This window comes from Vanacampus margaritifer, chromosome 4 (assembly GCF_051991255.1).
Source record: "Vanacampus margaritifer isolate UIUO_Vmar chromosome 4, RoL_Vmar_1.0, whole genome shotgun sequence".
Taxonomy (NCBI): domain Eukaryota; kingdom Metazoa; phylum Chordata; class Actinopteri; order Syngnathiformes; family Syngnathidae; genus Vanacampus; species Vanacampus margaritifer.
This window is the reverse complement of record NC_135435.1, coordinates 30,539,478-30,555,085: the sequence shown is the minus strand read 5'-3', so window position 1 is coordinate 30,555,085 and position 15,608 is coordinate 30,539,478. Positions and strand designations below refer to the sequence as shown.

General features: G+C 39.5%; 1 protein-coding gene across 1 annotated transcript in view; it reads left to right on the top strand.

The window, feature by feature from the left end:
* Window positions 1-15,608, top strand: part of ntrk3b (neurotrophic tyrosine kinase, receptor, type 3b) — a 269,219-nt gene that overhangs the window by 153,603 nt on the left and 100,008 nt on the right. Inside the window, exons 6-8 of the mRNA XM_077563793.1 lie at window positions 4,830-4,984; window positions 6,910-7,052; window positions 8,833-8,974. Of these exons, the coding sequence (XP_077419919.1) occupies window positions 4,830-4,984; window positions 6,910-7,052; window positions 8,833-8,974 (440 nt within the window). The remainder of the gene's footprint in view (window positions 1-4,829; window positions 4,985-6,909; window positions 7,053-8,832; window positions 8,975-15,608) is intronic.

Genomic DNA, 15,608 nt, shown 5'->3' with positions numbered 1-15,608 from the left:
GTGAAGTACCATTTACAGTAAAGTGTAGTTTGAGTTCAATGTCTAACACTGACACTAGTGTAGAGTACTTTCAACAATACTCAGTGTTTGCCAGTGTAGATTTTTAACACTATACAGTGTTGGAGTAACACTGGTGTGAAAAAAATAACACTTTGAAAAGTGTCAGCTTTACACTCATTAGTGTGGACACACTAATAACATAAGCACTTTTCTAGAGTTAGATTTAACACGCTCAGTGTTAATCTAACACTGTCCATTTTGCTGTGTTGCTATTAATTTAGCATTGCTACTTGAAATGTCTATTGTCGTTTTGGTCGCTTTTGCCATTTCCAGTGCTTTCACAAAATCAAACTCCCTAGCAATTTTGTTAGATTGCTCTCAAATTTGAACCTTGTATACGAGACGGATGGGCGATGTGAAAGTTGAGTTGTCAACATAAGGTGTGGGCAGAGCTTGGCGGCAAAGTGTGATGATTTGCCCCGAAACGCAAAACTACAGCAAAAAAAATATTGGCACCAGCCACCAACCAGTGCGTCCAATTGACATGAAATCTACTCGGCCCACGTGTTCGTGATGGGAATTTCGGCTGAGAGATGATTCTTTGAGGCGGTGTCTCAATTTCTTGTTGCTTCAATTAATTATTACCAAATTGCGAGCAAAATTAATTACAGTACTAATAAAAAAAAACAAAAAACACATACATATCCCTTGCTTGTCTTTCGATCTCTACCAAAGCAATGGGTGAACATTACACACACGGCTTAATTTGCAGGCTGCTTGTGGAACCTGCTCGATGTGAAATTCTAATTTCACAAAGTCTCCAGTCTGCCTCAAACTATCAAATAACATAAAAATGTGTTACATTTTCTCCTCCTCACACTTCAGCCTTCTGCTTAGTGCACAGACGGCGCCACACTTCTTGACCAATCACACGAGACTTAAAAAAAAAAAAAAAGATGAGGAAAAAAAACAAACAAATTGACTTTTCATCAGGAAGTAGCTCCTGTTGGTCACTTGAAAAAAAAAAAAGCGGATAGTTTGTGACGGACGCATCATGACTACGAGTGTTCATCATGGCAGGATGCACGAGAATCAACAACGGATCAACAGTATATTGTGAAACACACGTAGTCCACCATTTTGAAGGTGCTGTTCAGGGATTTAGGACGTTCACGGGACCCGAAGGACCTTCTCATAGGGACGTCACTCAATCACCACCAATAATGCGATCGCATCTCCAAATTTAATATTGCGAGTAAGAAACCAAATTTGAACTCAATGGTGAGGATCCTGTTTAATATAATTTATATTCTAACAACACAAACGTGCTGTGCAGGTTCCGTTTTACCTCCACAGCAAAACATTACAAGCCATCGTAAAGATTTTGATTGTTTCTTTGAAGGTGTAATAAATGTTTATTGGACTTTTCAACTATGCTCATTACATTTGAGTAGATTTGTGTACCTCTGGAACATAGTTCCTCACAAGTACTTCTTCCGTATCAACTGGAATTGCACCGTATCAGACTCTGAGCAGTATCTGTTTAAAACGGCATCACATTTTGGTTCCGCCCTAATATATGTGAGAATCGGTTCAGTAGTTTTGGCGCCAACTTCCAAACTAACAAATAATCTTCCCTGAAAGAGGTCATTCCCAAGCGGTCCGGTTCATCAGTTAGTAATGGTCCGCATGAGAAGGTTCAGTCCTCAGTGAGATCCACCTGCGGGAATCTATTCTCATTACTTCATATAGACTATATAACCATCACATACATTATTCATGCTTTCTCACAGTTGCTTATTGACCCCTGCCAAGGACATTTGGACGGACATTCATCCTGACAAAATTGGCCAATCGCTGCTGGGAAATTGCAGGTAGGAAAGTGCAGGGGGGGGGCGGCAGAGGAGGAATGTGCTGAAATGTATTCAGCGAGGAGCCTAATGACACCTGCCTGCCTTGCTAATGGGGCCCAAGACGGATGGTCTGAACACTTGAACTTTGAACTTTTGGCATGGGGGGGGAGTGTCAGACCACTCACATCACGTGCCGTAGAACACATTACGCTTCGGATGCCACCTACAGACAGATAGACAGACATCTAATTGAAGTGAATTTGCATTTCAACACGTTTGACTTATGTGTATGTAAAACTGCATGTATATTAGGGGTGTCAAGCGATTAGAAATGTTAATCGTAATTAACGCATGACTTCAATAGTTAACTCACCATTTTCACATCTCTTCTAAGTGTACAATAAAATGTACAAGTTTTTATACTTTTGTTAACATAAAAGTGGGGGGAAAAAGTTCAACTAATAGAAATATGGCTGCATCTTTTAGTCATTGATACAGTAATTTCATAATAATTCATAAAAAATTACTATAAATTGAAAAGGTCATTTCTTCTGCCACTAGATGGCATAATTGCATTTGTTAGACATTGGTGACAGCTCAGTGCATTTTCCTTTTCATATTAAGAGTTATCTAATCTTTAACATGAAGTAACCTGTTGAAATTCTGCACATTTTTAAAATTGTAAAATACAACTTGACCCCAGTCTCCGCAAAGATATGCATTATTATTTAATGTATCACCGCTAATTTGCTAAGTTTACTGTTAAATTCGGTTTGTGTATGAATGGACGAATATGTTTTGGCTATAGGTGTGAATGTGAACACGCAGAATTAGGTTGATGCATGTCAATGATTGTGGCTCTTACTTCTGTTACCCCTAATGATGGAAAGCTCCTTCCTTCACGAGTCAGTTTCCGAGCCTTGGCCACATTTTGTGAGTTGTTAGCCGCCGAAGCGAACCAGAGACTTGTGAAGGTCGCACTGCACCTTCCATCTAGTCAGCATTCAGCGGATCAACTCACAGTCTGCTGTGTGACAGGTAGTTTGGCCGGGGCACTTGAGCGAATTTGGATTGTCATTCATTCGGGAAATAAGCGGGGGAAAACATCAATTCCTAACAGACGAGCCCGTGAAAGGCTCTTTGTCATTGTTATTGCTGCCGGTGCACCAAACCGCTGTAATAATTGCCCTCGGAGGACTGCGGTGTCATAACATTGCGGCTTGTAACATAACGTAAAAAAAAAAAAAAAAAAAAAAAAGTACAAGAATGAAGAAAAGTCAATACACACCTGACGCTCAAAGCTTGACAATTCCATGTGGGGAAATATCTAAAACGGTTTGGAAAAGGCTTGGCTTAACACACAACTCTTATTACTATTAACTATTATTTAGAGTACAGTGTTGTTGCTGCACATACAGCTGTGTAGCATATGTATAGCAATGCATAAGGCAAATGTTGGTCGCACCAGATACCAACTGATTTTCTGACCCCTGATTTTGTTCAATGTGTTTTACAAAGCATGTAACATTGTGTAGTTAACTCATTGACTCCCAGCCATTTTCACTGAAGCAACCCCCTTCGCTCCTGTCTGTTTGACTGGATTTTGACTGATCTTGCAAGACCCGCAGAATATTGTGTTCTATTGCTACAAAAACATGGAACCTACCAAAACAAAGATTAGAGTCTCTTCATTCATCAGGAGAAAAAAAGTATAGTTGTATCTGTTTCCGTTTTGCAGCAATTAGCGTTAAAATATAGCTATGTTTCATCATTATTCACAAATCTGTTGAAAACACTGGGGAAAAGAGCAAACATGGCCCTTGTTGATCTCTTATACTCTGCTGCCTCCTGCTGGCCGTATTTTATAATAACTACAATTACTTTAAGTGACCTCTTCATGTCAGAGCATCAAAGCCTTCTGTATGCTCTACTCTAGCATAAAAAAACAAACAAACATCAAAAACGTATAAATACGTTTTTGGGACCATGGCGATAGTTATATGTTTGTTGGAGCCAATGAGTTAATATTTAAAATATTAATACTGCTTGTGTTCATGTAAATTGTGTGTTTGTTTGTTTGTTTTTGGACTGCATGCTGGCGGGGAGGTGGGGGTCGGTATATTATGCAAACCAAGGGCATGTTTTTTTTGTTTTTTGTGTGTGGCTGTACTAGAGTAAAGTGTAATTGCACATCCAATCAAGTAGGTGGCAGTGGTGCTCTCATTGTCAGCAAGTAGTATTAGCGCCACTGCAGGTGCACTTGAATCATTACAGACACTTTAAACAACAACATACTGACTAATCTTATTCCTGTTCACATTCACAACTGTAGTATGTATAGTATAGTATTGTATTCATACATTACTCATCATGTGCAGTACATTTTAATTTCACTCCTGATAGTACTGAGTGTGTTTATGCCATGGTTTTGTTTGTACAGTACATACACAGCTGCTGACTGTTAACATTTGCACGTAAGAATGCGCTCAATTCATATATTACTAATCGCGTTTCTATTCACTGCTGATAGTACTGCTGGTGTTTAGTCATAGTTTTTACATACAATGTTGATGACTATTCTTGCTTCTGTACGCATTCAATTCTCTACCCTACACATATCTATTTTTTTTTCATGTACTGGTTGCCATTCAGATGAAATAAATCTGTTCATAAATGAAGTAAAAGAGTTTAATTCAGTCACAGACATAGTTATTTCTCAGCCATGCTCCATAACTGCTCCGGTTTTAGGAAGCATTTTAAGAGGACTATAGTCAAGAAACTTGCTGATGCAACCTCTTAAATGTTGAGTGCTGAATATACTTCCTAATGCACTCAACTCAAGTTATTACATTTAAAGGTTACAGCTGCACAGTCGTCGTCTCTGTTAAGCCATGCAACCAGAACGGGTTCAATCGTCTTGTTCCTTTTTAAAAAATGGTCCGTTTGTGCGTGCGTGTGTGCGTGTGCCGGTGGCAGGCGACTGGACGGCGTGGTGTTTGACTGCGGCTGCAACATCCGCTGGATCCAGCTGTGGCAGGAGCGAGGCGAGGCCAACCTTCACACGCAGCAGCTCTACTGCAAGAGGGGAGCCTCCAAGATGAGGCTGCACAACATGTACATACAAAACTGCGGTGAGTGCAGACGGAAGACCACTTTCTTGTGAATGCAAACGGAGACTCTTGTGTTGTGGTCCATGTCTTTAGGTATGTAAAGACATCAAATAGTATTTGCCGACTTTTATTTACCCGAGGCACCAGTTTCCCCATCAGAAAAAATTCACGGCTCATTGCTAAATAAAAATGTGACAATGATAATTTTGTCTGCATTTACTTACAAATTGAACTTGCTCAGTGTAAAACCGGGTTCTGTTTTATTGAACACAAAGCAGTTGAATTGCAACAGGTTGATACTCACCTTTATTGTACCTTCTCTAACGTAAGAACTTTTTTTTTGGGACTGTCACTATAAGTCCCTGGTAAAGATAGATGATTCAAGATGCATTTTTAGTAAATAAATAATCATTTTCAAACAAATTAGTTTAAGTTGGATAACTTCCTGTGGCTCCCATGATGATCTTGGAACAGCAGCTTGTGTTTTTTCACATAATAGCAGAGAAATAGGCTTGGTCATGTCATTGTCACGTTCTCCTATTGCAGGGATGTGATTTTTCCGCTAATTCGCGGAATTCCGCTTTTTTTATCTCCCCCCCAAAAAAACCTTTTTTTTTTGTAGTTCATTGTGTATGCACATGACTCCGACAGATAACATCTTCTGCTATAACAAAGACATTTGTGGTATGCTCTAATATGAGTTACTTTTCATTTGGTCATGATACAATTATTTGTTCATGAAATTTGAACTCTTCAACATTATTTATGTGTTAACTTAGTAATCACATTAGTTAGATATGATGATATTCTCAGTGATAGTTTTTAAAAGCAAAGGCAGTCCAATGTTTTTGAATGTGACTGATTTTGAGTTGACTAAAACTGCCATTTTATATGGGATAGTTCAATATACATTGAAAATTGATGCTGTTGTTTTGTCTATTTCTTTGTCATGTGAGTGCATTGAAAGTACTTAAAAACACGGAAAACCCATGAGCTCCGGGGGGCAAAGCCCCCCTTGTCCCCCCACCAGGGCACTGCCCTGGACCATTTTCAGATAATTTCACTTTGGTCAAATCACATCCCTGCTATTGGCTTAGCGGCACAAAATATCATGGTCTATGTAGTTCACAATGTTGCGTTTGGCCGAAGGGGCTAAAACAATTAAATTTTTTATTCATATTTTTGATGGAGATGCTGAAAAATATTTGCTGATATGACTGATTTGTAGGAGTCGCAGTGACCAAAACATTCCTAATTAAAATGAAACCGCACTAACAAACTAACCACCTGAGGGTGCTAAATGGAATACAATCTCTCTTTATTAACCGACATACCGCTTTTAATATCGTGACGGGACGACGACGATATTGGGGCAATTTTAATATCCCAACATCACAATATTGCTGTAATCGTTACTTCTCGACTGTTTTGACTGTACGTCCAGTATATGTATGGACGGAAAGACCTCTTGACATTATGCATGTTTATCAACAAACAGAACGAGAGTTACGTCATGAATTTGTTCATGAATGCACAGATAGTCGTTCCCTTCAGCTCAAGGTGGACAGTGGCCTTGAAAGCTAAAAAAAAAAAAATGGTTTCAAATAACTTGAACACATTCTCAGAACACAATAAAGCCCACATGTGAAAAGCGACCAAGCGAAATGGTGTGAGTGTACGTGCACGATGATGAGTCCAAGCTCGGGGAAGTGAAAGGGAGCGGCGGCGGCGACGAACTGTCGCTTGGATGGAGTCAAAGGCGGAGTGACGTCAAAGTGACTCATCGCCGAGCGTTGGCGCGCTGCCATTGTGCTAATTTTTTTTCATTAACAAGAGGCGAATAATTGATTTAGTCAGAAAACGTGTCAACAGAGGCGGCGGCGGCTGTGTATTAATAGGAATGTGCGGTGTGTGTGCGTGTGCCGTGTGTGTGTGTGTGTGTGTAGACTTGCCAGAGATCAGCGTGAGCCACAGCAGCGTGCTCGTGATGGAAGGCGACAATGTGACAGTGAGCTGTAATGGATCCGGATCACCCCTGCCTGAAGTGGACTGGACTGTCAACGGCCTTAACTCCATCAACACACACCTGGTATGCACACACACACACACACACTTCCCCCAAAAAAATGGTATACAGTATTTATTTCACTGGAGTAGTTCAAGGGCGGACATGCTTGGAAAAAAAATGGTTCTCCGCCCCTTGACTAATGCCTTTAAAAAGTCCTGTATAAATACACACCCACAGAGGATAAGCTAAGTGAGTAGCGCTCATGCTAATTAATTAGCGCTCTCCAGTTAATTAGCATGAGGTTAGCTAAGGCCTAAGGGACCCCTTGTCTCACGTACATTGCAGCCCGTGAGGCCCCTGGCCACTTTTATTTGGCTATGCCCATCCCACACACCAACTTTGTTGGTTGAAGGTTGAACGAATGTAGAGTAGATTGGAAATGGACGGCTAGATTGGTTTTGGATTTAGATGAACTGATTGATGGATAGATCGCTGGGTGTAGGTACAGTGCAGGTGATGGATCGATAGGTTGCTGCTACCAGGATAGATGAGTAGATGGATAGATAGGCACGGTAGATGATGATAGGTAGAAGGATAGTCAAGTGTGGCTATTTTTGTATTAATAACCCTGTAGCTCCCATAGTTGCACTTAATAGCCTCAGACACATGTGGTTTTCTTTGACTGCTGTATTTATTGCTTCTTGCCAAACAATTACTCCACCGTGAACCCTGCAGCAAAACACACATACAAACAATTAGCATAAAGAAAACCAAGCCAACTTAGATTTAACTTACACAAAAGTATTGACAGACACAAAATAAATGAACCTGGTTAGCCGCGTGCAATGTCCAACGAGGGAACTAGGCTTGTTTTCTTTCTTCTATCTTTGTTCTTCTATTCCTCTCTGATGAACTTAACATCGTGTATGTACGACAACGTATTAGGGCCACGTATAAAAAGTATTTTTTTTTAGAGGGCAGGGGCAATATTTCGAATATTTTGAAAATTTGCGAGTTTATAAAGTGACAAATTTGCGAGAAAAAACTCTGAAACGTACGAGAAATACACGTAGCGTACTACTCGGATGTTTGTGCCAATACTTTTCGGTCGGGTTTTCAAAGGAGATATAGTATATAATATATATATATACATATATATTGTACAAGTATCTAAAGTCATGTGTCGAATCTGCTGCTCTCTGTCATTCAATTGCATATACCTAAAGTATGCTAGCTTCTGATTGGTTAGTGTTTAGTCAGCTGATAGGGGATTAGGAAGTTCTGACGAGTTCTGACAAGTTGCCTTGTATGACGAGTAAAGTTTAAATTAAGAATGAATCTGTCTCCATCCTACCTTTTCATTTTATAAACAGTGTTCCATTGACCACCAACGAATCCTCACATTAGACCAGAGCTATGTTACGTGTATTTTTCGTATGTTTTGCAAATCTGCCACTTAATTAAGCCGTAAATGTGCATGTTTTTTTCTCAGAATATTGCCCCTACCCTCTAAAAATATATATTTATACGTGGCCCTAATACTCCGTTGTATGTATGTCTCGCTGTGATACTTATGATACTTTCTCACTCGGCTGCCTATGCTCTTCCTCTACTCACTTAGTCACTGACATACACTCGTCCACCCCGCTACAGCGCCCTCTCTGGAGTGGATAGCGACAAACACCCAAAAGCAAAGAAAACAAATTGCACAAAAATGACCGTGTGGAAGTTACAATTTAAACCCCCTGAGTTCATGTGGAATGTTTTTATCCCACATGCATGCTAACCCTTAATAATCAGCTCATACTTGTCACATGTTTAAAGGACTCCATTTTGTTTGCTCTTCAATTTTCGTGTTCAGTCCAATGTTTACTGGCCCGACATCCACTCCATCAACCTGACGCTGTTCAACATCAGCCGCGATGACAACAACTTCCAGCTGACATGTATCGCCGAGAACGTGGTGGGCATGACCAACTCGTCCATCCAGCTCAACGTACAGTGTGAGTTGAGGCGTCAGCCTTGTTTTTGTTTTTTTTGTGTCGACATGGCGACCACATTATTTGGGTTGCTGGAATGTCAATTGTTACACTGGCTAAGCTCAACCGCTTATGTGTTTGTTTGTCATTGACATAGCCACTGTTACATTTGGGTCTTTGGTACACAGAAACTGTACATGGGTGACCCGCTCATTTTTAACCATATAAATGGCTAATTTCAAATAAAATAAAATAATATGTATTATGTAATAATAATAGATTTTTATTACTATGCTGTTTACCCTTTAAAAAGAAGAAGAAAATAAAACGGGTCATTTTGACGTTAGTAAAAGCCATCTGTACCAAGTGTAAAATAAGAAGCAACCATTGTTTATAGTCAGAGGTGGCAAATCCAGGTCCAGAAAGTAAAAACCCTGCCACAGTTTGGCTTTAGCCCCAGGTGCTAGCTAGCTAGCTAGCTCCCATGGTGCTTGTTTACCTTTTAGGGAGTTAGCTATCTAGCGTCAGGGGCTAAAAGCCAAACTGTGGCAGGGTTTTTACTTTCTGGACCTGGATTTGCCACCTCTGTTTATAGGTAACCCTCTTGTGATACTTGTGAAAAGGGTCAGTGTGACCTACGGGATTTTTAACCATAAAAATTGTGTAAAAAAAATACACTTCAAAAATATGTAATGATGAATGATTGAAGTATGATAGCGAGGCCGCGTTTTGTTAATTTTCAAGTATAAAATATAGAATCACCGCTGGTTAGTTCATAGTTAATCCTCCTCTGTTTGTTTCTTTGATGCGCCGAAATTGTGCTTAGATCAAAATGACCAACTGGATGTTTGACCATCAAGAAATTGCCCAAATGAGCTACAACTGGAAGCAGGCATCATAGATCAATGGCCAATAGTGTCAAAGTTTGATCATTTTGTCCATTCACCACAAAAAAGGGCCAGTTCGTGGGAAAAAAAAATAAAAAAGAGAACCCTTTTAACCAAGCAGCAGGAAATTTGATGAACATGTCAATCACGACAGAACACATAAAAATGCTGAGAAATGAACAGGAAGGCAAAGATTTGGGATTGAAGCAGCCATTTTGCATCCTTTGACGAAGTCCTACCAGGGAATCTTCCTAAATGATCGATCCCCAGACGGAAAGACGTATGAGCAATGCTAAACGCCGGTGGAAGCTTTTGTACTGATGCCATCACAGTTGTATGACGGTTCTGAGGTTTGGCCATGAAGCTTTCATTTTCTTCTCTTTGTGCCCAGGCAGTGAAACACGCTGCTGAGCTGGAATCAGAGCAGCTTAGCGAGGGTTAAATATAGCGAGAGCAATGTGAGTCCCAATGGAGTGTGTCATTACAGCAACTAATGAATGCACAGCGAGCGCGACTGCCGTGCGCTCATAGTGACGCCTCATCTTAACGCTTATTGTGAAAATAATGTTGACAGGCTTATAGTCAATCAGTGCTACTGTGTATCTGCTAACAAGTGTTTGGTTTGGGTCGAGCATGGCCGACCGGGGCTTCAACCCCATATATTGACTTATTTTCTTGACTTTGTATTGGACGTATTGTATCTTTCAGACCGGAGGCCTGAATGTTTCTGTATTTCAACGAGTGGCCCAAATAGGTTGAGGACAGCTTGCCAATGTGATTTCCACTGATGTGGAAAAAGATGTTTATGAGGCCTCAGGGAGGACTTTTTGCTTTTAAAATGACAAATATGCACGCATCATGTTCATCCATTAGCCTAAATCCATGTCCTGCGCTGCTCGATAGGAAGATGTCATATTTCATGCGATCCAAAGACCACATTAACAGTCAGCTAATCAATACATGTTGTTTGTTGTGAGCGTCTCAACTCAATGTTGAGGCTTAAAAAGTGACATGTATTGATTATGTCCAGTGGTGAAATCGGCTATTTTTGCTTTGTTTTAAGTGACGGACAGTCACTTTGAAAATAGAGCGGATAGAAAATGCAAAATCCTATTGTAAACTGATGTTTTAAAGGGACTGTGTGTGATATTTAGCACCATTTAGTGGTGAACTGATCATTCATTTTATAAACCTACTATTGATTTCAATAATACAGACGCTCCCCTACTTACGAACATTCGTGTTACGAACAACGGTACATACGAACATGTCTGCGCGCATGTCAAAAAATGTTCGGAAAGAGATGCTGTGAGTTAGATTTTGTATGCGCGCCTTTTTCCGAGTAGTGCTTCTTTCCGCCGCTAATACCGACGCTTGGCGCTGTGAGAGCTCACCCAGCATTGGAGGCTCAGCAACGTGTCGAGGAGGAGGAAGAAGAAGAAACGCCTGTCGCTCATAGATAAAGCCATCGCACTCTTCGAGCAGCAAGACCCAAATATTGAACGTTGCACAAAGGTTGCAAATCAATTGAATGATGCCATACAGTGCTACCGCATCATTTATGATGAAAAAAGAAGAAAACTGTGCAATCGTCGTTAGATCGCTTCTTTCGGCCAGTTTCTAGTAAATCCTCCAAGGAAGATACTCGTCAACCCTCATCTTCTACTCCGCGACCCTCAACTTCTTCCTACATTGAAGTTACGGAGGAGGAAGTAACTTTTGAAGCCCATTCCAGCGACGAAGAAGAACCTCTCATGATATAAAATCCTCCTCCTCCTCCTCCTCCATCAAATCCTTAAGCATCGAGTACATCTTCCAAAAGTAAGTTAAACTTCATTTTATTTATCTTATTACGTACATGCACATACTGTGTGTGTCTCTCACTCTCTCTCTCTCTAACATACGTAGTACAGTACTGTACGTATTCTCTTTAAACATAAATTATAATACAAAATATAGCACTGAAGCAACTTACGAACAAATTCACCTTACGAACGATCGCTCGGAACGTAACTCGTTCGTAAGTTGGGGAGCGTCTGTATGCAGAAAATAGGTTCTAATGAAAAGTAAGCTTAGATAGCAGTGTAAATGTATTGCTCCATCAAAAATAACTCCATATACAGTCTTTAATAGCTAAACTCTTGACAACAAAAGTGAGTACACCCCTAAGTGAAAATGTCCAAATTGAGCACAGTTAGCCATTTTCTCTCCCCAGTGTCATGTGACTTGTTCATGTTATAAGGTCTCAAGTGACAGCAAATTCGTTTGGCTAGCATTAGCATGAATATACATGAATGTATATTTTTGATTAAAAAAAACTCACTTACCTGCCTGCACTGCAACCATGTCTTGATTATGATTGGTTAATTAGGATCCAATCTTTAACCAGCATGGCTGACTTACAAATTCAACATATTTATTGGTTTAGAGACACGTCATGCCTGACTGTGCTCTGATCTTTTTTTGCAACCCTAACATAATAATAATAATAATAATAATAATAATAATAATAATAATAATAATAATAATAATAATAATAATAATGGGTTTCAGGTGATTAAAATTGTTCATTGTAATTAATTGCATGACTTCAATAGTTAACTCACGATTAATCACACATTTTTTATCATATATGTTATTTTTAAGTTTTCATACTCTTGTTAACATAAAAGTGGGAAAAAATATTAAACTAATAGAAATATGGTTGCATCTTTTAGTCATTGATACAGTAATAATACAGTCATAATAATCCAAAGGATTGAGTTAAAATATAAAAAGATGTGCTGTTTTGTAAAAAATGAGTGTGATATTGATTTGTGTTGAGGTCATTTTCTGCCACTAGATGGCATAATTGCACTTTTAAGATGTTAGTGACAGCTCAGTGCATTTTTCTTTTCATATTAAAAGCTAATCTGTAACATGAAGTAACTTGTGAAATTCTGCACATTAAAAAAAATAAATAAAAAAATATATATATATATATATATATATATATATATATATATATTGACTTGGTCATTGTGTTCCCTCCACAATGTTGCAGACACGTCCATGCTTTCTGGTCTTTTTTTTTTGCTTCACATGGTAATAAACTGTAAATGTGAATAAACACCAGCGAGTGTGTAAATGGCTGCATGTTTCCCAAACCGGCGCTGCCTCATTATAATCCCATCCAGCGAAAGGCCTACAGGGCTATTTGGCTGCCATCCGCTCCTCGCCCCAAAATGGCTGCTTTGATGACACTCGAATATGGAGAATCAGTTCCAGCGACGGCCCAAACCAACTGCAGCAGGTACATTTGGGATGCAATGAGGTGTTGCGCGCTTTGCAAAGCAAGTGTAACTGATGGATCTGATTAACAAGGACGTCGCCCGCAGCCGCCTGCACGCACGCAAGCAAAAAAGAAGAAATCAAATCGGCTGCGGTGAAAACACATGCGGTTGCCATGGCGACGTTCTTCTGGCATCCTGGTTGTGCATACGAAATACGCCTCGCCTCTTACATAAGTCCACCCAGTGGAAACGGACGCCAGCTGGTTCAGGACACGCTCGTGTGTTTGGGGACCCGGTCTGGTCTCCCGAACCTGAATAAAAGATCCCCAAGGGGGTGTCCTCCCCCTCCCCGGATGCCGGGATTGTGTCATCTCGAGGCACTTCTTATTCTTCTTCTCCCATGTTGACACTCTCTGCCGGTGCCACAAATTAACTAACGTATTAATTTTTCACCACATGCTCTGCTGATAATTACATTTCCTCAGCGGTGCGAGCCCATTGTCTGTGGAAATGTCACAAAGGAGCTCCAACCCGCACCGCGATTAGGGAATGGCGTGATTGACGGCACAAATTACCGGCCGTCACATTTCGTCGTTCAAAGGGAGGACTTTTTCCAGAAGGCGTACTGCAACTACAATGGCGGCTTTTGTTGTGCGAAAAACGGCAGAATGTGGGACTTTTCCCCCTTCAATTCTCTTTTCGAGATTATTTCGGCGTTTCCATTTCATTTAGAATTGCAAAATTTCGGTTATTTTTAAATGCTTTTTCAATTTTTAGGCCCTGTTCATGTGATTGCATAAGTAATAGGTATTTTTGTTTGCGTATTTAAATGATATGAAGCAATTTGTATTAGTGTCATGCTCAGCATTTTTTTTTGGGGAGGGGATTTGTAAGTTTTAAAAATAATAATAAACCTGGGGGGTGCATGGCTGTTCGGCGACTACAGCAACAAACACAAATCGACTATGTATTTTTATGTACCTGTACTAGCAGCACAAACACCATAACAAGGGTAACAACAACGCTTTAATATGGTGAGGTCACTATGATAATGCTTATGAATGATAAGAGCCGCACAAAAACTGGGCTCTTTTGTAGATATAACAATAAATGTGAAGCCACATTTTATGTAACTATATTAGCAGCGCCCTCCTTTAGTTGGCACATTTAACATAGCAAGGCACCACAGAACAAATATAAAGTCCATGAGTAACTCACTCACCATAACGCTAAATTAAGAGCCGCTCGCCGCAGAGCCCATCATGCGTGGGAATCACGGTCTCACCTGTAGCTGTAAATCCATGCACCTTTCTTTTTCTTCTTGGTCATAGGCTCCTGTGTTGTCTCATCACCGGGCCTTTTCTCCGTTGCAAAGAAACTTTACAAATATATCTGTTTTTTACTCATTTTGCTAACTTGCCCATTAGCATCAGCACTACGCGACTGAGAAAATTTGCATCTTGACATGCGTCAAGGATCCGTCGTAAACAGAGAGCCGGTCACTTTTCAAATTGAAATATTTTTAAGCCTCGGCTAATCAATTAAACGGAAGAATAGTAGAAGTATTGGGGACCACTGCTGTAATGAATGTGTGGTTTTAATTAGATTTTTTTCCAATTTTCTTTTATTTCATTTAAAAAATGCATATTTGTGTCACGCTCATCTTGACTTCTAAAATTCTTAACTGCATTTTTAATATTCAATTTAAATGATCATTTTTGTATTTAAAAGAATGCTTACAGGGCTTGAGACGGGTGTCACTTTGCACTTTGAGTCTTTGCAACAACAATTTTCATCTGCTGCTTCTGCATCACACACACACACACAAAAATTACAAATAATTATTACGGTGCTCTTGAATATTTTTTGTTGATTCGGCTTTTCAATAATATAGTGAAAATAAAATGGAATTAATATACTTCAAGTCGTTTTACAGTGTAAATCTTCTACTTGCACCCATAAAATAAAATTTAAAATAATAGTAATTGAAAAAAATCCAGAACCCTGTTTATAACATACTTAATTTCAAATTTTTGACTAATTAGTAATACATGTTAAAATAAGCACATTTGATGTCAAACTAATTTCGTCTTTGAAGATTTGTAATTTGCATTTAACTATTTTTTTTAATAAAGTAGGTTTGTAGAATACGTTTTCCTTTTTTTTTAAATGACTAAAACACATGACTCTCATTCAAAACTAAACTATTATTGTGTTAAGTGTTACTTATTGTAAGTGCTACTTCCTGCAACTTATTTTTACACTTACAATGTATTACTTAACCGTTACATACTGGTAATGTCCTAAAGTGACCCTAAACACACAAAAATATTTATAAATGACGTTTTTGTGGTCAAAGCACTTTGAGAATGGGTTCTTGAAACAATCCTGAGAACTGTCAGTGGTCCACCACATTTGCAGAGGTTCCCATAGAAACGTGCCGGTCAGATAACAAACAGTTTTGGCCGACCAAAGAGAAGCATTGTCATCATCACGGTG